General features: G+C 34.4%; 3 protein-coding genes and 1 non-coding gene across 5 annotated transcripts; 1 reads left to right on the forward strand and 3 right to left on the reverse strand.

Annotated features, from left to right (window-relative positions):
* Nucleotides 1-956: 956 nt before the first annotated feature.
* LOC100807752 (dynamin-related protein 3A) lies at nucleotides 957-9,797 on the reverse strand. Its single transcript, XM_003543087.5, has 20 exons — nucleotides 9,001-9,797; nucleotides 8,071-8,353; nucleotides 7,953-7,981; nucleotides 7,748-7,849; nucleotides 7,556-7,624; nucleotides 7,411-7,470; nucleotides 6,663-6,776; nucleotides 6,443-6,491; nucleotides 6,187-6,293; nucleotides 5,858-5,950; nucleotides 5,597-5,689; nucleotides 5,376-5,513; nucleotides 4,979-5,092; nucleotides 4,766-4,861; nucleotides 4,633-4,675; nucleotides 4,017-4,165; nucleotides 3,789-3,935; nucleotides 2,405-2,457; nucleotides 2,209-2,308; nucleotides 957-1,494 (listed from the first exon to the last, which is right to left on the reverse strand). The coding sequence occupies exons 1-20, from the start codon at nucleotides 9,367-9,369 to the stop codon at nucleotides 1,222-1,224; spliced, it is 2,481 nt and encodes an 826-aa protein (XP_003543135.1). The 5' UTR covers nucleotides 9,370-9,797; the 3' UTR covers nucleotides 957-1,221.
* MIR5780B (microRNA MIR5780b) lies at nucleotides 4,361-4,576 on the reverse strand. Its single transcript, NR_126758.1, has one exon. It is a non-coding gene; the product is annotated as a microRNA MIR5780b (primary transcript).
* A 1,384-nt stretch (nucleotides 9,798-11,181) lies between the features above and the next one.
* LOC100816298 (probable glycosyltransferase At5g03795) lies at nucleotides 11,182-15,037 on the forward strand. The gene is made up of 6 exons (XM_026124874.2): nucleotides 11,182-11,340; nucleotides 11,414-11,704; nucleotides 12,594-12,883; nucleotides 13,007-13,239; nucleotides 14,035-14,192; nucleotides 14,761-15,037. Exons 1-6 carry the CDS (start codon nucleotides 11,182-11,184, stop codon nucleotides 14,860-14,862), a joined length of 1,233 nt encoding a protein of 410 aa, XP_025980659.2. The 3' UTR covers nucleotides 14,863-15,037.
* A 1,192-nt stretch (nucleotides 15,038-16,229) lies between these two features.
* LOC100816819 (KH domain-containing protein HEN4) lies at nucleotides 16,230-22,558 on the reverse strand. 2 transcript variants are annotated; one of them, XM_006594603.4, is made up of 7 exons: nucleotides 21,787-22,558; nucleotides 19,912-20,412; nucleotides 19,519-19,794; nucleotides 18,223-18,669; nucleotides 18,044-18,126; nucleotides 17,047-17,158; nucleotides 16,230-16,528 (listed from the first exon to the last, which is right to left on the reverse strand). In XM_006594603.4, exons 1-7 carry the CDS (start codon nucleotides 22,375-22,377, stop codon nucleotides 16,394-16,396), a joined length of 2,145 nt encoding a protein of 714 aa, XP_006594666.1. In that variant the 5' UTR covers nucleotides 22,378-22,558; the 3' UTR covers nucleotides 16,230-16,393. The 2 variants fall into 2 exon arrangements, with proteins under 2 accessions (XP_006594666.1, XP_006594665.1); XM_006594602.4 differs by having other exon boundaries at nucleotides 17,047-17,161.
* Nucleotides 22,559-24,223: the final 1,665 nt, after the last annotated feature.

A 24,223-nucleotide genomic window follows, 5' to 3' on the forward strand; every position in this document is an offset into this window, starting at 1 on the left:
CTTTTCTGGTAAGCCTTTTCTATAAAATTAAATATAGAAAAACTGAATTATGAAAAATTCAATAAAAATGGTTTTATAAAAATTAATTGTCACAAAAGTATTTAAAAACCATTGTATATATTTAGATTTTAGTATGTAAAAAAAATTGAAAAATTCGAAACAAACTTATTCATTGAAAGAAAAATCGAAACAAACTCAAAAAGTTTGTGCTTCTTCTTCACTAAAAGGGTAATTATATTATATTATTAATATATTTTAACTTGGATATACTGATTTTTTGGCAAGTAGATCTCCCTTTCACATGCCACATCTTTCGGTATAATAAGTCATTAAAAAAAAATTGATAAACAATAAACTGTGTAATTTTATGTTTTAATTTACCAGAACATTCTAAATTTCTATACTAAACTGCTTAGTGAGCAAGAGTTCTATACTTCATGCTACTACGTAATCAGTTTTTTCATCAAATTAAGCAGGCTTAGAAATTTAGCCTTAATTTTATCATGAGGTCCAATACTCATGCATTTTTTTTTTAAAGAAAACTCGCATGCAACTTTTATTACTTTCAAAATGAAACAAGCGTAAGAGTAAAAGAATTTCTTCGAATTTATAAGAGAAATTTTATTAGTAGTATACTAGTTTATTATATTTAATATAATTTTATTATTGAATGAAAATTACGTGAATCCTATTCAGTTAAATTCATTAAATAAGAACTATAACTTATGCGTTTAATTAAGTTCATCTAAATATAATAATTGCAATAACAATCACAAGGGAAATCCCTACATTTTATCTAAACTTGATAGTTCAGTATTACTTGCAAATTCACACAGCCAATTCAACCAAAAAAAAAAAAAAAACTCTCGAACTACATAATTGTCTATTGATGACAAAGATATCTGACTAACTAAAAAAGATAATAAGGTCATATACACGAATTTATAGAAAGCCGATTCTCAAAAATGTTAACAATCACCTGCTCCTATTATTCTTTCTCTGGAGCCTTGTAAAAAATGTCAATGCTTTATGAGAAGAAAAAGTGAACATATGTAAAGAAAGCAGTGACCAACATTCAACACCATTTTAGTTAGATAGAGTAATTTCATGCAGTCCAGCTCCGGGAGGCAGAATTCTAAATCCCGGAAGTTGCAGTGTAATCAAATGAATAAAATGCCTTGAGTTAAACTACTTCCACCAATGAGCTCATTCACCTATAGCTCATGCATCCACCGTGGGATAAAAACCTGACATGAATGGCCTTCCACTTCCATTGGAATCTGCATTGGCATGCAATGGTGATTGCAGCTCCCCAGAATGGGAAGACCTTTTTGACCTAGAGTGCTTCGGAGAAGCTGCATAATAGTCTCCAGAACTGCTTGTAGAGTACATGGATGATGTTGGTAATCCATGAATTTTAGGCAAACCAGATGTTTCAGGCAAACTGTATCCTCTTTCAACTGTTTCAGCTTCCAGAGGCAGTTCCTCCAAGTCCTACCAAAAACAAAATACAGTTCTTAAACAGTGTCTATATGTTATTGGTACATATGAAGTTTTTTTTTGGAACTTTGTCTATATTTTGTTACAGGTATTTTTAGACAGAAAAGCCTAGATAAATAAATAAATATTGAACCACATACAATGAAAGTAATGAGAATAAAATCGACTCAGCATCAGTGACAAGTCAAAAGCATGCATGTAGAAAAGAAGCATCACGTCATATTGCAACCACAAAATGTATTTAGAAAAGTGTCACATCATGTTGCAACCTACAACCCTCGCTATTCACAGAAAACCAATGCTTCAAAGAAAATAAATGGGTAAGACAATACATGGACCAAATATTGTCAGAAGTCATCAATTAGAATCAAGAACCAAATTTCTCTTTAGAGCAGTGGCTTATTGGGAAAGTGAGGAACAAATCCTGAACTATTAGATGTTATATGGATAATTAATTAAGATTTTTTTAAAAAAAAGTGAGGTAACTTTCTCAACAAATCACATAACTTTTAATTTTGGCCATTATTAGGGGTAGGATTTGTTTGTCACCTCTTGCGATAACCTACTCTTCTAACTAGAAGAGTAACAAAGATTGAGAATATCTCCACCATGATAAAGCAACCAATTTAGTTAAAATATAAACAAATGTGCCAAATAACACATAAAATTGGTAAGACATTGCCCATAAAAAGTATTAGGACTGTCCACCTTAAAAGCCTGCTGATAAGCTCGGAGAAGTTCTCGACAGCGCTTTCTTTTCACAGCTATCTCATCAGGTTCTTGCAACATTTCTTCAAACAGGTTGTCTCTGGTTTGAATTTTAACATACAAAGTACAATCAGCTATCAACATTAGAGAAGTATACATCAGAATGTATTAGCATGCCACAACCACTATATATTACCTGTATAGCTTTTTAATGAAGACGTTGTGCAGCTCTCTCTTGGTGTTGTTTACCTGATATGATTTAGTAAAAGACAGTCATCAGTATAGTATTTAGTGAATGCATAAAATTCTCAACCACTCCAAAATAAATAGCAGAATACACAATCAAAATCAAATATCAAGAACATTAGCAAAAGAACATCCCACCTGCTCTCTTTCAAAAAGGTGAACAGCATAGTTCATATATTCATGGATGAGATATCACAATTTCTCATGTTGCTTTGCAATTGTGCAAAAGAATATATGCCTACCGAATAACACCTCGATTTAAACATACTAAGCAAACTCACCATTTTCTGTAGGAGACACCAGAGACGGATCTAGAGGGGGGCAGTAGGGGACCGAGCCCCCTCCCCATCTCTGGGAACTTTTCATGTATATACATATATTTTAAATGAATTAGTATAAAATTAATTTTGTATGTTGTTATTATAATAATGGTTAAGATTAATTAGTGCAAAATTGTGTAAAATTAGTTGTATTTGTTGTTTAATTGAAATGTTTAAAGTGATAACTAGTGTAAAATTGTGCAAAACTAGTTGTGTGTTTGTTGTTATTATCATTTAATATAAAAATTAGTTTCAATTTTATGTGTAAAAATAGTAAATTTTTAAAAAATTATTATTTAATGAAAGTTAGACATTTAAACAATTATAAAGGAAGTTTTTTTTCAGCCCCCCCAATAAGGTTTCTAGATCCATCACTGGGAGACACTATGCTTATGCATCAGATCTAGTAGACAATGTCATTTAGATTAAAAACCAGAGATTCTTGTATAGACAGGAATTATTTATTTTGACATACAATCATTTTATATTAAAAAAATACCCACATACATTATTGTACCATTGTTAAGCATTTAAAGTGATTTGTGTTTGTTGTTTATTGGTATAGTGCACACAACTTTGTGTAGACACCTCTCTACGGTTTTCATTATAAATTGGACAAAGAAAAGCAGCATATAAGAACATGTTTCAATCCGGGTTTTGAAAATTGTTTTTCTGGTTTTAAAAAAAAACTTGGTTCAAAAGTGTAGTTTTTAAAAGTAATTTCAAAACCAATATCTCTTTAGTTTCTAAAAGGAAAAAAAATCAGAAATCTTTGAAGTTATTTTGGTTTTCTACTTCTAGTTTTTTATTACTAATGTTCTTTGTTACACTCACATCTTTCCCCACTTCTCCCTAAAAAAAATAGTTTTTGAAACATGATTTACGTTTTTAAAAACAAAAACACAATCAGACACACCCTAATTTTCTGTATGCAACATAAAAGACAGCAAAAGATGACTACTTTTAGATTTATATACCTTAAAAAATCTACAAGGATATGAAGTAGTAAAGTACCAAGAAGTGCATAATTGCTTTGGGGATAAGATCCTCAACATTTTTTCTGACAATGCCGTAGTATGATCTCAAAAGCAACTTTGTCACAGTTATTTCAATAGCTTCCGTCTCTGAATTGCTCTCCGATGGCCTCAAGATAGGAGGTGGCTACAAAAACCAAAGCACATTATGAAATTTATACCTATGGAACATATTGATCAAGTGATGATAAATGTGACACATAAATACCTCTCTCAAATGGATCATAGAGATTGATTGCTCAATGCTGTGAACTGGTTCAGCATGTGGTTTACTAGCTATATTCTCCTTCATAGTCATACGGCTATCACCTCCACCAAAAATCGATGAGATACCCCAACTTGATCCACCAGTGTTTCCTGAAAAAATATTGAGCATCGAAAAAAGTAAATATCTTGAAATTATAATAAAGCCCATTGATACACCAAAATCACTAGACTAAGATTGGACACCAAAACAAATACATAATAAAATAAATGCAATGAACCAAAACATTAAATAGAATAGGCTTAAATATGTTTGAGGTCCTTGATATATATCCAATTTTTGTTGAGTCCTTGATAAATTTTTTCGTTGTTTTGAATCCCTGATATATTAAAAGTTTTGTTTCAAGTTCCTGTTGTGAGTTAAGTGATGATGTGACATTATCTCAACGGCTCTTTCAATATATGTTAGGATGGTACCACGTTATCACTTAATTGACTGCAGGGACAAGGAACAAAACTTTTAATATATCATGGACTCAGAACAACGAAAATTCAAAACAAAAATCGGATATATATTGGGGATCTCAAACATATTTAAGCCAATGGAATATACAAATTACCAGAGGGTACAATTTTTTCAACATCTGATGCAGCACGGACACCCTGTTTTTCATTTGTATCATAAGAATTGAGTAATAACAGTAAGATATTAAGGAAAATTTCATGTCAATTAAACAATACACAATTACAAACCGGATCAGTAACTACTCCATTAGCTTGTCTTGCTAGAATAGCCCTAGACTTCACACTTCTCTCAGAGGCAGATCCCTTATCAGATTCCAGAGCATCCTATAGGAGATTAATAAGAAAATTTAAAGAGAAAAGAAAGGCCAACACAAATAAGAATACATATCTCAAATGAAAAATATGGGGCATATTTGGAATTAGATCTCATAACAAGTATACCTTTTGCCTAGAAACTGGTATAGCAACCCTAGAGGACTTGGTCTGTTGCGCAGCTATTTCTAATGCCTTGCTTCCACCAATAAAATTTGGGTGGGAAGTGTTTATGTAGTCCATCTGCATAATTGAGTAGTTCAAATAAGAAATCATGGACATTGAAATTGATTATTCACTCTAATAGACTGACCATCACAATTGATATGAATAAGCTGACTGACAGACTCGTGGCATGTCAATGGTTCCTACTAGACACCAAAAACTTATGAAGATCTTAAATTGAAATGATTTTTCCATTTTATTTGAAGAGAGACTGTTCACCAATGTTCTGATAAGACAGCACCCCAAGCCATACTCAGGCAACTAAACAAGCAAAATAGGTAAACTCATTTTAGTGCAATACCTCCATTTCTATGAGGTGCGCAATCATGTTCTCTGAGGGTTCAAGGCCTTCTCGTAGAAAGTTCCCTATAACTTCATCCATGCGCTTCCGCAAGAAAGGGAATCGCTGCAGTTCAGTCACCATACAGCGATGGCTGATCTGAAGAGAAGGGATTTTGTTTAGGCACATTCTTCATAAAGCAAGACAGCAGAGATGACAAACTTTTAAAGCCATGTTCCTACCTTTATTAATTCATCATATATAAACCTGGCACATTGAAGGCTTGGATCCAATAGACGCGATATTTGCCTTCGCACAAGGACTTCAAATGGCACCTGATTACACGAAAATAAATGGATAAACATGTTTTAGGGTAGAATTTTTTTTATGCAAATTTGGATTCACAGAATATAGCAAAGCATTTACAAAAATCAACTAAAGAAACTTCTAAATATAATTTCTATGTCTTCTTTTTCTTTAAAAAGAAAGGTAAAAAGACCTACTTCTGGAACAAACAATGCTGATTTGGGCCCAGTAGCATTCTGTATGGCAGTACGGATGTCATCATCAGTTAGGTCTTCACACGGATCCACCTCCTGCATGATAGCATTAAGTTAAACAATAAGGCAAGGAATTAGCACATTTTGCCAATTGCTTAAAACTCAACGCCATATAAACGATTGGGTAATCGCATATCCATCCAAGAAATGCAATAAAGTTGACAGGACTAATGGATTCATTATAGCCTGTTCACTTTCCATCTTTAATTCAAGTGTAGCATGAGAACAGGCATATTTTTAACATTATCATATGTAAATACAGCATTATATACCTCTAAACTTCTGACAAAGATGGATTGAAAAATGTAATGGATTCGTGCTCCACCAGATAGCTCGGATGTAGACATCTCATTCTTTCCCTCAAGCATGGAGGAGAACGCTGTTTTCCAAAAGAAGGAAAATGAAGATAGCATTTAATTGGGAAAGGTAACAATATGTGGAATACTGGTCAAAAAATACAAAAGGAAAAGAAAAGACAAGTTTATGATGAATAAAGATAAGAAACTAGATGGCCGGATAGTTAGGTACCTTCACAATATTTTGAAAGAATATTCAGGAGAAGTGCACCCTGACCAGCCTGTCAGAGATGAACAACTATAAATAACATATAGGGAAAAATTCCAGCCAAAGTAGAAAAATCGCTGCTTCTTTAACACAATAAGAAGAATAGTTATACAGTATATTTAACTATTTAAGTATCTAGCAAGTCATAGGGACATCCAAGACGCATCCCAGTATTAACACATGCCTTGGACTCGGTGATTTCTCCATAGCTTGCATGCTCCTTCGCAACAGCAACTAGTGAAGTGCTTATACGTGCTCTCAGCCCAGGTAGCACAGCCTTTATATGTTGTGCCAGAATCTGCAAAAATATGAACAGGCAAATGCACATGCCATATTGGCATATATTAGTCCAGAAACCTTGATCCTGGTATGAATTCATAATGGTTTAATCTTTCACAGGATTTGGAAGAATTCGGTTCTGTCCAAAAACTATATAAATTTTCCCTCTTCAATGTTAACATGATATGCCTTTACTATGAGAAAGTTATAATTTGGCCATATTCATACACTCTTTAAACTCATTTATCCCTAACAGACCCAAGCAACAAATAAAGTTCATTCTTTCACAGGACAAAAAAGAAAAGAAGGCCCATTCTTTCAATCTCTTTCCTCCCCTCCCTTTCCAAAGGATGATACCAATTATTCAAAGAAAAATTTCAAAGCCACCACAAATCAACGTTGAAGGTGAAATAATTAAGTACATTTCTTTGAAAACTCCCTCCTATAGTTAAAGGATATAATTAAATGATTTTGACTGCCTCTGTACAAAGGATAAACCTAGATATATAGTGTAAAGAAAAGAAGGAAAAAGTGTGAAGACAGAAGCAGACTTTAACTCTGCATGAGTAAGGGAAACTGAAAGCCCTAAATAACAAGCTGTAAAATTTCTTACAGAAGACTATTTTGTGTTTTCAGCGTCATGAAGACTCTACCTGGTTCAACTTCTTTGCTAGTTGAGGAACACCACAACTATCTGCTAAACCATTGTATACCTATGAATAACATAAATAGATAAAAAAAAGTAAATATAAGCAAAAAAAAAAAACTACTGTTAACTATGCATAAGAACTTCCTTACAGGACGATTGCGGAAAAAATTCTCTTCAGCAACAAGAGCATCCTTTATACTCCGGTTCATTTGAATATCCTAATATGATGAAACAATAAATTAAAAATTGCATATTAACCTTCATGTCAATTGAGCAAAGTACATGTTTATATTTATTTGCATTTGAAAAATACCCTTATGTACAGTGTGAAGTGTGATTACCTCCTGACTGCGATTTACAACACCTACATAACCAAGTCGGAGAGGAATAACTTTTCCTAGTAACAGATTCCGGGCATCAGTACCTCTGTCCATTATATCCAACTACATTCCAAATAACAAATGCCTAACAATGTCAGAACATGGCAACAGCTTAACAAAATTCACAAATATGTGTCAGTTAAAATGCTAGAAGAGTATACCGCACCTTTGTGATTACACCGATTGTTCTATTACCTGCAACAGATACAAGAAACTTTAAAAACCAATTAATTAGAGAGGTGTGAAAAGATTTAAGTTTCAGAGACATGGAAGCAAAAACTCACCATCAGGATCAGCAATCCCTGCCATCTGAAGAGCATCTGAATTAGCCAAATCTGAATTAGCTGGTGTGACAGCTAGAATGAGACAGGTGGGAGTTTTGATATATGACATGATCATTGTTCTGATGCGAGCTTCAATATCAGAAGGCTGGTCACCCACAGGAACCTTCGTAATGCCTGGGAGATCTACCAGTGTGATATCAAGAACATTTGGTGAAAAAATCTTAAGTCGGATCTGCTTGTCTGATACACCTTTGTTCCCACCCGCTTCCCTATCAGTTTCAGCCTGCAGAAAAGAGAGTGAAGATATACAAGTCAATAGAGAGATGGGGCGGAGTATTAAACTAGTAGACCACATACCTTATCCGTACATTGCCATCAAGAGTATTACATTACATCTACACAGATGCAATCGCAAATAATGGAAATCTCAAATTCAACTGCTTTTTAAGCTTAAAACACCAAAATAAATCAAGACAGTATTAACTATTAATAATATGATGATAACGTTGACTTTACAGTCAAAGCTAGAGTGTCAAATCAGCAAACAATATACCTGAAAATTCATTCAATTATACTCCATTTCACTAATGTCAAAGGATCAAGTCTCTAAACTTGAAACATATGCACACTCGCACCTAAGTTCAACTGAGTCCAGTGATGGTTAATGTGGCAGTGAGGGGTTGGTGTTTTGTTAGTGGGTGAACAGGAAAAGCAAGCTCAAGCTCCAAGCTAGTCTTCATCACTTAGAGAAAATAATCTTCATGATTGAAAGGGGTCACCCTCCTCATTTGCCCAATCGAGGCTAAGGATTCTTTTCTCCCATCCACAATAGGGAAAGCAGTGTTGAATACACAGTAAACGCAAGCAAAACAAACAAGCACGTGTAAAAGCTAAACATGAGAAGTTTAGAGAGTAGGGCAGCGGAAAGACCTGAATTTCCCTGCGAATCTCGGAGAAATCGTGGAATTTCCGGCCGGGGAGGTGGAGGAACTCGCCGTACTCGTCGTTGTTGTCGAGGTTGGGCTTGCGCTTGGTCTGGACGAGCTGGAGGACGAGGGGGCGGCGCGTGCAGATGTCGTTGCCGCGGGGGAGGAAGTCGCGGCCGACGAGGGCTTCGAGGACGCTGGACTTGCCGCTGCTCTGGCTGCCGACGACGGCGACTTGGGGGAGGTCGATGGTGGATTGGCTTCCGACGCGGGCGAAGATGTCCTGAAGGCGGTTCACAAGGGAGATCACGCTGGAACCAAGAGGAGCAGTAGCTGCAGATGCTGCGGGAGGAGAAGGAACCTCGTCTGCCATGATCGATGGATCGATGGATCGATGGAAGGAACCCTAGCTAGGGTTTTGATTTGAAAAAAATGGGGGACTGGCTTACTCACTCCCGCACACGTTGTTGTGTATGCCTGGCTTTGCCTTAGCGTCTATTCTAATTTCAATTTGTATTGCGTTGGCGTTTGAAAAGGTTGAAATGGAAATGAATGAATGATATTAGAGGTGCGATTTGCGTTGCGTGTGTGGGCCTTTAAGCTCGTTCGAGTAGTACTGTGCTGCCTTCTCCGTTCCAAATTGCGTGACCACCAATCGCTAGATTAACTAGGTTAATATATACGCCGACGGGAACAAATAAAATAAAATAATAATAAAAGGAGTGGGGATTGGGGAAGAAGGGGCAACTCACACCGTCACACACATGACACAACACAACACAGCCTAAACCCTATTTTGCCCTCCTGTGTTCGGGACGACATCAAAATTTCAAATTTGAAACCAAACAAAAGTGAATAAAAAAGAAAAGCAAAATTATTCTTTCAAGATCATTTTTTTGTTTATTGAACTAAACATAAATATATATCATTATTTATGTTTTTTTGTTAAAATTAAAACGTACCAGTAAATGTAATGTCTGTTTGTTGTACTCGTATTTAAAAAAACTATATATTCGAACAAATACTTGTGTTTTAATCAATATTTTTAAAATAAGAGTAAACTATGTTTAAGATCATTTAAAATTTGAAAGGTATTAATTTTGAAATTTTTTATTAATTTGATCTTTGTGAAAATAAAATATATTTTTATTGATACTTAATTGTAACTTTGTTCTAAAAAGCATATAAAAATATGTTTTACTTTTATAATTTTTTTATGAAAATAAAATTAATACTTTTTTAAATTTTACACCACCTCAAACATATTTTATCCTTAAAATAACTACACTAATAATGGGTCTCTTTAATTTTCTCTTATCTACAATTAAATTATTTTATCTAATTTTGAGTTCACATGGTAGCCAGCCAAACATGAGTATTGAATAAATATAATGTATCAACTAAAAAATATATATAATATTTTAATTACAATGATCTAAAGATACGCTTTGATGGTATTGACTTAATTGTTGTGTCAATGATGCTGGTAGTATATTATTGTTTTTTTTAAAACAACATTGAATGAAAAATAAATATGAGAGAAAAAGAATAATGAAGTCAATTGACACAATTAAAATTCAATATCTCAAAATTGCAAAATCATAATATCTCATTAAAACTGTATGAAAAATAAATAAAAACTCAGATGAAGTGTATTAGTAATATTCTCTAAAAAAAATTATCTTCAATTATTTAGCCAATATTTTTAGGACATTAATTAGTGCTTACCCTAAATCAAGTAATCACTTTAAGTTGGTTTTCTTCCCTAATGTTTTTTATCTGACATTTGTGAGGGATTCCTATTGATTTCATGATTGTGACTACCATTGTCCTCTATATGTATTTGCACATATTCTTTTTGAGAAAATAATAATAATAATAATAGGTATATTATATATATAGCTTGGGAATTAAGTGGAGTCCCACTACAAACCTGGCCAATCGTTTAATCTTAGACAGTGTAATTGGACTCATCTAGTTGAGCCATCATGTGATTTGTGCTGTACATTATTTGAGCTGAGTACTGAACCTTCCTTCTTTCATTTGGTAGTGGATAATTCTTTTTGCATCCTCTATATAGAAAATTAGTTTTCAAAATAAAAAGTCTTGAATACTAGTAGCCAAAATAAAAGGAGGGAAGGGAAGAAGACCGTTACAACGACTTTGTTTGATTTTTCCCGCCGAAATGCCAGTTTCCCGAGAAAATTCAATTTGGGCAGTTCGGAATCGGGCTCGCAGCTCTTGCGGCCACGCAATCGCAGTCTTCTCCGACACCAGAGTGTGCATTGGCGGTTATGTCCTCGTGCTCTTCATCTTCTACACGCAACAACCTCCTGATCTCCCCGTAAGCTTCATCTTCTTTTCTCTCCTTCCAATTCCAAATTCAATCTAACATCCTTTCTTTCGTTTCATTCAAGTCCGATTCCGATGCGCTTCGTCGCACGTTGCCGTTCTCCTCCGGCGTCTTCCACTCTCCGGAGGAGGCTTTCCGCTTGGACTACCAGAAGATGGAGGAGGAGTTCAAGGTCTTCGTCTATCCCGACGGAGATCCCGAAACCTATTTCCACACGCCGAGGAAACTCACCGGAAAATACGCCAGCGAAGGCTACTTCTTCAAGAACATCAGAGAGAGCCGATTCTTCACCGATGATCCGCGTCGAGCTCACCTTTTCTTCCTTCCTATTTCTTGCCACAAAATGCGAGGCAGAGTACGTCCTCTCCTCTTCGAGATTACGCATTGATTTAATTTAATTTCATCAATTATTCAACGTCGATTTACGAATTCATAAACTGTTTTTCGAGCGTAAGCTTTGTTGGATATAAGAAGAAAAAAAACCATATCCATTGTGTAATGTACCTAATTCATCTTGTATTGCAGATAATAAATAAATAAATAGCTTAATAAAATCTATTTCACTATTGGATTTGGTTTCTTCTCAAATGAATAAAATAAACCACTAATTTCGTCTCCGAAATATTAATCTCTCTAATTAAATAGTCTGTGATAAAACCATTTAAATAATTTTAGTCTTGAAATTAATGTATTTAAGTAAAATTCAGCGACTAATTTGAATGATTCTTTAATATTTTGAGAATTACTTAACATGATTTTTAATACCTGTAAGAACTAAGATTGTTTGAGTATTTTTTTTCTTTTACTATAAAGACAATTTAGGAAAAAAGATAATCTAATGAAATTGGTTTTTTTACTAGTCTAATCATCCAACAAAACTGTTTATTTATAGTTATTACAATATATAAGTTTTTATCAAAAAAATTATTAGGTGATTCAAACTTATTGTGTATCTATGATTTTCACTAATTTCTAAGTAATATATATTTAATTTTTTTAATTTAGGATAGACAATTAACTAACACTTAATTATATGTTAGATAAATATTAATGGAGATCATGATCACCTACTAACTTCTCTTTTGCTTAAAAATTAAATTCTTTATAAAGTAGCAATAGATTCTTGAATACTATTTCTCCTTGGTGTATGTTTGTGTGTATGACATTCAAGTGTTATATAGTCGTGGTGGCAGCTGCCTAGCATAGTTTCCGATGTGAATTGTAATGCACATATGAATATGCAGGGGTTGACTAACGAGCGTATGATTGATGAAGTAGAGAAGTATGTGGAGCACCTAAAGTTTGAGTACCCTTATTGGAACAGAACATTGGGTGCTGATCACTTTTTTGTGACTTGTCACGATATCGGTGTCAAAGCTACTAAAGGAGTTCCACATATGATGAAAAATTCGATTCGAGTGATTTGTTCATCAAGGTATGACGACGACGGCTATATTCCACATAAGGATGTTACCCTCCCACAAGTTCAACTGCCATTTTTTCACCCTCCAGGAGGAAATGACATTAAGAATAGGTAGCTTCACTTTTACTTTTTGTCTTCTAAATCAATCCAACAGAATTAGTTTCTCCACAAAAACTGGAATTTTTCACCCACCAGAAATGGAAATTTCAATTACTGTCAATGGAAATATTGCAGGAACACTCTTGCTTTCTGGGCTGGTCGTTCTGATTCTAGATTGAAAGAAGATCTAATAGCTATTTGGGACAATGATACTGAAATTGACATACAGAACAGCAGAGTTGACCTTCGAGCGACTGGGCCAGTGGTATACATGGAGAAACTTTATAAATCCAAGTTTTGTTTGTGCCCTCATGGGCCTATCGGCAGCAGTCGTATCGCAGACTCAATCCACTTTGGGTGTGTGCCAGGTAAACCATATATGGTAGTTGAAAACCACAACTTCTTATGTTCTGTTTTGTTCTCTTCAATTTTTTGTTAGTTACCTCCTTGTTTTATCAACTTGTCTATATCTCTTCTACAAGCAATGCCCATGGATATGATTTTTTTTTTTTTTTTGGCATCCAGAAAACTATTATAGTTATTGGAAAGAGTCTCCAGACTCCAATAGGGAGTAATATACTATATATATTTGCTGGTTACCCAACGGATTTTTCTCTTGAGAACATACCTTCTCATTTGAAACATAGGATAAAGCTCTAAGTATATATAATAAACTTTCCCACTCCCACTTTTGTGACAAAAGTGTGGATATATTATTTTATCAAATTTCATTTGCTACATGAACCAGGGAACGGGAAGCTAATCTATTACATAGGAGAAGAAAATCTAAAAAATAAAGAGGAAAAGAAAATGGTCAGAGTAAATAGATCCCTTCTCTTGTGCACCTGTTATGGAATCATGTCGTTACCAGTTATGGAATCATGTCGTTATTTCATCTAAGTATCTTTTACCTGCACATATCATGCAAAGTGGGATGTTTGTGGAAGTTTGACATTCTGAATTTTCGCTTCAGCCATTTCTGCCATTCATAATGGATAAAGTTATGTAGAAATAGCCTCAGGAGAGTGATTTGCTTCTTGTATGTCTATTTACGTAGCTTACCTCAGACTTTTGGTTGTATTTCACATATAAGCTGTACTATTAGTTGCCATGCATAAAAAATATGCTGTTCCTAACGGAAGTTCTTGTCTGCCTTTCTGCAGTTATCATGTCAAAATATTATGACTTGCCTTTTAATGATATTCTGGATTGGACTCAATTTTCTATTGTACTGAAGGAAACCGACGTTTATCAGCTCAAATATACTCTCAGAAGCATATCTGAGAAACATTTCATCACATTGAATCATAACATAGTGAAGGTACTATCAATAAAAGTATTAAAGTTCAGTTTCTCAACTTCTAAAAACTAAACGATTTGGTGAGAAATTGTGAGGATAGTACTGATATTACTTATCCTAGTTTAACAAGTTTAAAGTTTGACATCTACTTTCTTTTCAGTTAAAACATCCTTCGTACTACTTGTTAAGTTGGTGAAGTGAGAAGATAACAAATCATACAATAATATAGAGGATCGCTTCTATGATTCTATCCGTACATGAATGTTGGTTCCCGAAGTTATTATATCTTAGTAGTACTTTGTAGTGCGGCCTGAATCTTAATATGACGGAGTTAAAATTGAGTGGAGGAACCCTTTAAACTAATTTACTCTTAAGTAGATAAATAAAATCATTAATCTCAATTATTCAAACTAAAGATAATTTAGTAAGAGCAGTCCATAAACTCTTGCCCGCTCCTCGAACTTCCCCTTTCTCTCCCAAATTTCTAAATCAAAGAAAGGAAAGTGAGGCATTTAGTATTTGTAGTCAGAAGATTATAACCTCTATTTTTCCTGTGTATCTCTTTTAATTTTCTGCTTTTATCGTTCAGATTCAAAAGCATTTCAAGTGGAATACACCTCCAGTCAGACAAGATGCGTTTCATATGGTCATGTATGAACTCTGGCGGCGCCGCCATCTGATTAGGTATTGATTTTTTCAATGAACTCACGCAGTGTTATCGAAATCAAGGAATTGTTTCTGTACATAATTGTTGATTCACCACCAATCCTGACCCCACGTTGGAGAATCCCCTAAACAATTGTAACCTGAATTCAAACTTGTTTTACCACGAAAACTTCTCTGTATGAAATTAGGAAACTAACAGAATCTGTTTTAGCGTGAGAGAAGTTCAGGTATGCTTGAGATCAGGGTTTGAGTTGAGTTTGGTAAAATCACCACCCAATTCAAAGGGTTTGAATGGGGTCAACTAAGTCAAAATATTAATTTTTTTTTCAATATAATATTTTTTACAAGATAAACTTGTATTAAATGAATCAGATATAACTATTTTTTTAGATAATTTTTTTTGTTAAACTTCTATCTATCCATGGGAATGAAAAATTAAGTCTATCATATTCGAGATAAGAAACTTCAATAAATATAGTGAGAATAAATTTCAAATATTTTTTTCTACCAAAACTAATGGGACATTACAACACCTACTATTTGTAAATAGATTCAAAATATTTTTAAATGTTCATATGAAGTGACTTCAATCAATAAAACTCTTGTCGCCTTGATCTTGAAGGTTAATAATACATTAATGCTTACTCAATTCAAGTTGATAAGTTTATGTAATCAATAGTCAATAATATTTAATTTTTTTAAATCTAAAATATATATTACATATCACATATATTAATAATAATAATAATAATAATAATTTAATATAAATTGATGGGTCAACAGATCAGCAGGTGTAGACATTAAAACTTATGACCCAACCCAAAACTCAATCGGTTAAATTTGTTGATTTGAATCAGTTCGGATTGACAAATCCTCCACACCCAGTTAGACCCCTACTTGAAACACCAAAACCTTGCAAGAAATAAAAGGGATTTTGAAATGAAATGTATTCGTGGGAAACCAAAAGATTGTGGTGTATGAGATTGGCATATTACTGAAAAACTGTTTTCGTTTCAGGTTCCTTCACCAAGGGTGTGCAGACTTATTTTTTGCAAATTAGATTATACACAAGCTAACTTTAACTTATAAAAAAATTCTTTATTTTTTTCATCTTGTTTTATCCAAACATGCCCGGTATCAATTCGATATTTCATATTGTTTTAACCCCTGGTCATATCTAAAACTATATAATTTCCTGGGACTTATATTTGCTCATTATGGATAATAATATGGGAGATAGTCATCGGGAGTTCATTTAAATTATCCGAACTAAACTATATCAGTAATTGAATAGTAGGGATACTACCTAGGTCAGATCTTAAAAGGAAACCAGGTCAACAACCCGAGAGTTTTCTTTTTTTTTTTAATGAAAGGCTTAACGATACTTTGTTATGCACTAATGAATCAAGTTATTGATTTTAAATAACTACACTTACGCCACTAACCACGGATGACTGTTTGGGAATAATACAAGGCTGGATATTACATGATTTCAGGTGGAGAGAAAAAGGAAGCGAACAAACTAAATAATGGGGCCATTGGAGAGAGGGGATATGTCATGAGCCACTAAGAATAAATGCTTGGAGAAGGCTCTGCGCTGCTTGGGTTTCATCTGGTGTACCGGATATGACAATAATCCTGTCACTTGTTCCGGGACGAGGTTCATGGATAACAACCTTGGCACCCGATATCTAATAAGGACAATAAATCAAGTTTAGATAACCAAGGAAAATAATGAGGCATTTTTCACAATATTTTAGTAGGTAATGCAACATATCTAAATAAAAACATAAAACATAAAATACTCCCTGCATGTTATATTATATGTTTATTAATGTATTTGTAAAAGGATTAAAAAGTAATTGATTCACCTCAATTATTGAAAATGTAAGAGCATTGAACTATTTTATCTTCTATTAAAAAACTGTCACTCCATCAATGCCCTCACTCGTTCCATTTATAGTGAAAATATCAAGACATAAAGTTGATAATGATGAATAAAAAATCAACAGTTTCTTGGTTTTCAAAAATGACAGGCTGAAACAGAATGGCTTTCCTTAAAAGATAGATAACTTAAAACAGAGTATCAAGTAATTTGAAATCAAATCCAATTAGTGATCACAAATGCAAGTTCATAAGAATAACATGGTAAGCTGGTGAACAAGAAAACAAAAAATATACGCATATAAACTTATCCAAGTTTGTGTACCTGTCTCAGACGAACCAAATTGCGACCATTTTCCCCGTATACACAGTCAATAGTATCATCAGGAACCACAATTTCGACTGTCGTATTAGTCACGATAGCAGATTTACTTCCACTGCTGACCAAAAAAAGAACAATAATAAGAAATTGACAGTTGACAGTTTTGGCATTCTATTTTATATGTTAAACTGACTATTTCCATCATTCTTTTTAGAAACCATGTTCTTGTTAACTACAATTTCACCCCAAAGCAAGGATTTCAAATAAGAGCAAATGAGCAATGACCCAAGAAAAGCAACGTCAAATCAAATAGTATATATACCAGTCAAGTATAACGGTCAATCACTGGATTGATAGAGCACCAATAAAATATAATGCTGAATGCACAAATCACAAACAATACAGCAATACACATGCTGTCCTCTAGACAAAGGTCTGATGCAGAAAGTATTTTTTGTCCACAAATAACAACACCAGCCTAATAACACACCCTACTATCAAACATATGCTAATACACAACTTTCATCTGCTATATTCTATGCATAACTGTCACCAAGGTAGTTTGTAATTCTAATACAGAATAACTACAGAACAGCTAATCACCAAGGTATTTTCTATTAAATATTCTAATAATAGATTATTGTTCCTGACTTCTGCCAAGAATTTCCAACATGACTATTTATAATTATCAGTTCCCATCACAGAGAGTACTTACAATGCAAGGTACAATACCACTAAATATTCTTGAGTTCCACACAAACATGGCTTTGATAGGGTAGCAGAACTTATTGAAAACATTATAAGATGACACAAATAAACAACTACTCAAGAACATGATTGGAAAATGTGAAGGGACGTGTATACCGCAGACATCAACATCCATTACATCACACCATAAATAGCTGTTAATATTATTAAAATCTTAAAATTTGAGATAACAAGAAAACAAGATTTGCAATTTGGATTACAACAAGTTTAATTTGTTTTGCAAATCAACAACCTCACAAGTTCTAAGCCGCCTTTTCGAGATGTCAATCCCAAACTAAAATCATTAATGCTTCTTGAATTTATCCCAGCCACTGTCTGCAATCAAATTTTAATCACAAAATTGTTAATAAAAAAGTAATCATCAGTTGGTGAAGGTAAAATCGACCAGCGCAGAGAGAGAGAGAGATATACTGGCTGCGTCCATAACCCCGGTGAAGAAGGACGATCTAATTTTCTAGTCCATAACCCCGGCGAAGAGGGACGGTCTAAATTTCTAGTCCATAACCCTGGCGAAGAAGGACAGTCTAAATTTCTAGTCCATAACAAAGGTGAAGAAGTACGGTCTAAATTTCTAGTCCATAACCCTGGTGACGAAGGATGATCTAAATTTCTAGAAAGACCAAGATGATCAATGCCCTGAGCAAAAGTATGTCTACTCAGACAGTGAGAAGTGGTTGCAGGCAGTTGGCTTCCATGAGGAACAAAATCCTGCTGTATCCCATAGGGACTGGTATCAACTCGTAGAGAAGAAAGGCTCCTTGTTCCAGCACTATTCTGTGTGCTGACAAAAAGATTATCTCGCAGTCTACCAGTAGCATTATACAAGGCATCTTGCACACTTGAAAACTCTCCTGATATCTGAGGCAAAAAAGAGGATTTAGATAGTATAACTAATAAACACCTAAAGATCACCCCAAGGATTTTCATGACAATTTAAGATAAATATAGTGAACATATATTAGGAGTTTTAGGCAAACATAGAATTGCTCTGGGAAACAAGATTGCTCTCTGGTCAATTCTAATCAGTGCAAGGAAAAAATACAGATAAACAGTTAGACACTTGGGGAGTGTTTAGTAGGGCTATTCTTATAAGTTTCTTAGAAATCTTAGGTTGAGAATGTTAAATTCCTATGCTTGGTATAAATAATTTAAGAATCATTCTCAAGAATCTAACATTCCCAGGAATTGTTTTTAAATTAAGTTTCCCACTAAAACTTTCCCATAAAAGGGGAAAAGATTTTTTTTTATAATTATGTCTCTCATTCCCAAGAATATCTTAGACATGCCAAACATATTTATGACATTCCCAGATAACATGATTCCTAGAAAATATAATTCCCACGACATTATTTCCAGGGATGAAAAAAGATTTTGTATACCAAACGTCCCCTTAAGGATAATAATTATTTGCAGAATTCAAGTGGCAAGAGTAGATGCATATAATTTAAAATATTTAAATGTCACATAATTAAGATTGAGGAATTTGGAAGAAAAGTCTGGTAATATCACTATAAAATTAGCATCATGAAGGATTAGAAATTTTATTTTAGTTTAAGGGGGAACAATTTATTAGAGTTGCCAGATACACAGAATTACATTCATTGAAAAAAAAAAAAGCATTCTTCAGCATGTTTTAATTATAAAATAAAATAAAACCAAGTATTTTTTTTTTTATCAGCAAAATAAAACCAAGTATAATCTCCAAACCTGTACGACTTGATCATTATCTGATGCGCATTTTGGCACCTGATCAGTCCCAATTATTCTTATGTTGGCCCCAGTTGCCTTTCGAATTTCTGATACTATTACTCCACCTTTTCCTATCAAACAACCAACTTGGCTTGATGGAACTACAAGACGCACAGTAACAGTTGACCCCTTATTTAATCCAGAGTCTAGCTCCTTCTCAAAACCAACCTCAATGGACCTGGAGAAAACAAGCACAGCAGCCTTTTGTGCTGGTGAATATCTTGACTCAGGATTCTGTAGAAAGATGAAGCCACAACCAAATAATAAGTTGATAAAACAGTAACAATAATAATGATATGCAAACAACTGCAAGAAAAGTAAGTAAAACCAAAAAGATCATATTTAACAGACCTCTGAAGCAGCAATAGTAATTAATCGATCCTCGCACTCAGCTACCAAAGGACCAATACTTATTGTAGCCCCTGTCTCACTCTGAAGAGCTCTAACAATATTGCCTCCCTTTCCAATAACTCCTCCAACTCTATCATTTGAACAAAGTATTCTGAAGGAGACTTCCTGCTGAAGTGCTTTTGGTTCCAAGGATGAGACTCTATTAACTTCTGCTGACAGTGAATGAACTCTGGTGGCATAGCTGTTAGAGGAACTGGATAAAGTAGAAAGTGCAGAGCTCCTAAGCAAAAGATGATCTACAGTCTCATGTGGTACTACAGTTAAAGTCCCACGTGGAGCTGCAGTTAAAATCTCACGAGGAAGTGCATCTAAAGTTTCATACTGAACTATTTCATAAGGTTTGTTTCCCATCATCTTTATTCTATTAACAGAGGGACAATCTTGAAGCCGTTGGGAGACCGCAACAAGTGCCTTCTTTACAGATGACACTCTGCCTTCTATCTACCACAGTCCACAAATCCAAAAGATGTTTCCTCAGCATATAAAGAGAGTAATTTTGAACAGCATAAATAATTTGAAGCTCATTTACATATTCATGTATCCTTTAATGGTTAGTTAAGAACATGTTACCAATTCTAACCCATGAAATTTAAATCCTATCTAATATGCATCAAAGGCAAATGATGCCTGAGACACAAGACCTCCCCCTAGTACCCTCTCGACATTAACTGCTAGCAACCAAGCTCTCACCTTCAGGTTCTAATTATATAATAAAGAATTGGAACTCAAATGTATTAAAAGGAAAAGTCAACTACAAACTTACTATTAAAAAACCCACCCAATCCATGAACCAAATCAGAGAATGAGAAAGCATAAGGGACACCTTTCATCTTCTTATTTTGGGATTTCTTCGAGAAGAAATCAGCTTCTTTCATTGTAAAATAATGTCTCTTAACATCCTTTTATAGGGCTCATTATCATAAGAAAATAGGTGATTATACAAGAATATATAAATATTATTATCAATTTAGATATTTTGTTATAAACTTATATTTCATTTCTGGTGGGTTTCGGTGGGGTGGGGTGTGTGTAGCTTTGAATGAGAGGGTGAGGCATTTATGATGGTTACCCAGTATTTGGGCTAAATATCTCAAATACAATGAAACCATTTTTGAGGTATTGGTTAATACGACGTTTGTAATTTGGTTTGGGTGTTTCTTATGCCCCTTTTTTTAATATATCTCTTTTTGTTGATAAAAAGAAACTCATTTCATTTGAGTGTTTTTCTCTATATAAATGTGAGTGTGTGAGCACGTGGGTTCCGGCATGCGAGTGTGCAAAAAGCACGTGGGTTAGGCTGTTTGCACATGAGCGTGTGATGAATGCGCATGGGTTCAAGCATGTGTATGTGATGACCACGCGTGGGTTCAGGAATGTGTGTGTTGAACCGGAGTTTTCAGACATTATCCATGTCAGAGTGTTCATGCTCCATCATAGATAATAAATGACTCAATCATTCTCCGTAGGTAATAAACCAACAATCTAGTATCAAACTGTCCCCTTTACTCTAGAGGTATTAACCTTTTCAAATTCAAGAATATCCAATGATGTTTTCTGACATCACATCTTCTTCAATTAACAACTCCAAAGCAGTATATTACAAAATCAGGGGAAAAGAAAACTAATCCCTCTACCATAAACTAACAAACCATATCTATCAGCTCCACCTGAGATTCTTAACCCTATAAACTTGAATGCACACTAAACAACAAAGCAAAACAAACACTATCAGTAGTAATGGCACGACTATGTGGTGCTAACCTAAAACATTAAATGACAAGTGCGGAAATGAAGAAGAGCATGAAGCAAAATTACCTCGATCATTTCATCGGAAGCGGAGGCACAAAGTGGCAAATCATCAGTTAATACCCTAATTTTACATCCGGTTTCCTTCTTGATCCTCTCCACCACCTTCCCGCCCTTGCCGATGACGGAGCCAGCCTGCGCCGAGTCCGCCACCAGCCGGCAAGACATTACCCTGTCCCCAACGTCGACTCCTTCCATCTCCGCTGCCACTTCGAGGATCCTATCGAACACCTTCAGCAGCGCCTCCTGCGCCTTCGACACCTCAACGACTTCTTCGTTTCTCAGCAGAACCTTGCAGCTGAGTGCGGCGTCGGCAATCACCAGGATGACTCGGTCCGGCGACTCCTGCGGCGCGTCCTCGATTCGGATCTTGGCGCCGGTGGATTGCTGGAGAGTTTTGATGACGGAGCCAGACTTGCCGATAACGCCGCCGATTCGGGAGGCGTTGCAGAGGAGGCGGAAGGCTACGTGGCCGGGCGGCACGGAGAGCGGCGGCGGAGGCTTGGATTGCCTGGAGCGCTTTGAAGGTCCGTTTGGAGGAAACGGATTCGGGTCGAGTGCGGAGCGCTTAGCTGGCGGAGAGAGAAAGTTGCTTCCCATAATTCTCTCTCTCTCTCTCTCTCTCTGTGGGAATTCGGAATTGTGTGAAGCTACCAAAAAGGAAGAGTAAAAGAAACAGTGTAATAGAATTCTGAATTCTTATGCTAAAATGCGCCGAGAAGAAGGGCCTCGTGCGCGCACTGCACCTAGGGTTACCGAACCCGCGAAATAGCCTCTTTCACTTTTTTTCTTCTTCAGTTTTATACCGAGGATCTGTATGGGGCCACGTTTACGACTGGATGACAAGGAGTCTCTGTCGAACTCTGATGAAAAGATTGAATTTTACTAAAAATTAATTTTTATTATATTTTTCATGTTTTGTTAAGAATTTATTTAGGACAACGAATTATTTATCAAGAGGGTTGATGTGAATTGGTTGAGGAAGGTGTGTGAATTGTTATAAATTTTTTATATTTATTTTCAATTCTTATCATATAAAATAATATAAAAAAATATGTTTTTTTCATTTGTTAATATGTGTTCATAGACTTTATTTTGTGTTCTTAGATGTGAAGGTTACCGTGCACTTGTATGAATATAATTTTTATACTTGTGTATGGATGGAATATATATAATGTACTTGTATGTATATGATATTTATACTTGTGATGGAATATTATGACAAAAATATACTTTTGTTCGTTGTTATGAAATATTAAGTATTTTGATATAGTTTCATTTATAAATATTTAAAGGTTAAATTTAAATTTATTTAAATATTTTAAACAATTAATAAAGATGATTCAATTTAGAAACTAAATTTAAATGTTAAAATGCTTCGATCCCCAAGTTAAAAAAAAGTTAATAAACTAAAATATTTCAATTCCATATATACCTTGACATAGTAATTTTAAAAGTAAAAAGATACTCATAGCAAACATTTAGTGTTTTTTTAGTCAAGATTACTTCTCCTTAATAAGAATAAGAAGATAACTTCTCTTTAACCTAAAAAAGCAAAGGAGAATAAAAATGAAGATCAAGAGGAGACTCGTTTGGTGTCTTTTTTTATATATAAAATATAAATATTATAACACTATAAAAGCATATTTACAAGATTCATATGCTCACGGTTAACAATTTGCACGATTTTCATCCATTCAACTTCGTGCAACCTTGAATAAAGAAATGTGCCGATAAAATTAAATGATGTATCCTTGAACAGCTCACACTATTGAGTTTGAACACAAAAGACAAGAAGATGAATTTTGAGATAACCGGAATAAAAAATAAAAGACAAACTAGAAAAACTTATTGCATGTATAGATTAAGCAAACATTTGGTGTTGAATTTGGCAGAATTCATTTTGAACTGTTAAATGTGATCAAGTTATTTGCCAAAATTAATCTGAAATAGTACATATTAACATTGAACTGTGTGTATTTTTCAATAGAAAGTTCATGAATTGATTTTATAACTTCAAAATTACAACAACCAGGAGCTAACTTATTTCGGAGTCGAAGAGAGCTTTAAAAAATTATTATTTCTTAAAATAAAGGTTACCAACGAATACTTAACACTCAACCTAGCAAAGCAGATAAAAGTTGAATTTCTATTTTGATAAGCCAGATGCTTACTTTCCTTTGGCCCAAGAAAAAGTTAGATTTCATTAACACCCAATCATTGATAAACAAACGCTAAAACACCATAAGAAATCATCACAAAAAAGTAGGTTCAAATAGTTTGTTAGATCAATTTTATTCACTAACCATGCCAACAATATAATTTCTTTGCTTTTTTTTTTATCCATAGTAATCATCTAATTTTTTTTAAGGCAGGTATAAAAAGATTTACAGCTCAACCAATTGAGTTAAACTCTCTTGGTAATATAATTTCTTTGCTTTAAAGG

Source organism: Glycine max, chromosome 13 (genome assembly GCF_000004515.6).
Source record: "Glycine max cultivar Williams 82 chromosome 13, Glycine_max_v4.0, whole genome shotgun sequence".
Taxonomy (NCBI): domain Eukaryota; kingdom Viridiplantae; phylum Streptophyta; class Magnoliopsida; order Fabales; family Fabaceae; genus Glycine; species Glycine max.

What these genes read in the sequence shown, in the direction of transcription:
- LOC100807752 (XM_003543087.5), bottom strand. Translation starts at nt 9,369, where the DNA reads ATGGCAGACGAGGTTCCTTCTCCTCCCGCAGCATCTGCAGCTACTGCT. An exon ending in GAGAAATCACCGAGTCCAAG is followed by an intron (nt 6,492 to 6,662) that starts GCATGTGTTAAT and finishes CATCTCTGACAG; the next exon opens with GCTGGTCAGGGTGCACTTCT. An exon ending in AAGCAATTATGCACTTCTTG is followed by an intron (nt 2,458 to 3,788) that starts GTACTTTACTAC and finishes AAATCATATCAG; the next exon opens with GTAAACAACACCAAGAGAGA.
- LOC100816819 (XM_006594602.4), bottom strand. Translation starts at nt 22,377, where the DNA reads ATGGGAAGCAACTTTCTCTCTCCGCCAGCTAAGCGCTCCGCACTCGAC. An exon ending in GGCGGCTTAGAACTTGTGAG is followed by an intron (nt 17,162 to 18,043) that starts GTTGTTGATTTG and finishes TTTTTTGGTCAG; the next exon opens with CAGTGGAAGTAAATCTGCTA. An exon ending in ATTTGGTTCGTCTGAGACAG is followed by an intron (nt 16,529 to 17,046) that starts GTACACAAACTT and finishes TGTCCTTATTAG; the next exon opens with ATATCGGGTGCCAAGGTTGT.
- LOC100816298 (XM_026124874.2), top strand. Translation starts at nt 11,182, where the DNA reads ATGCCAGTTTCCCGAGAAAATTCAATTTGGGCAGTTCGGAATCGGGCT. An exon ending in GCCACAAAATGCGAGGCAGA is followed by an intron (nt 11,705 to 12,593) that starts GTACGTCCTCTC and finishes ATGAATATGCAG; the next exon opens with GGGTTGACTAACGAGCGTAT. An exon ending in TGAATCATAACATAGTGAAG is followed by an intron (nt 14,193 to 14,760) that starts GTACTATCAATA and finishes TTTATCGTTCAG; the next exon opens with ATTCAAAAGCATTTCAAGTG.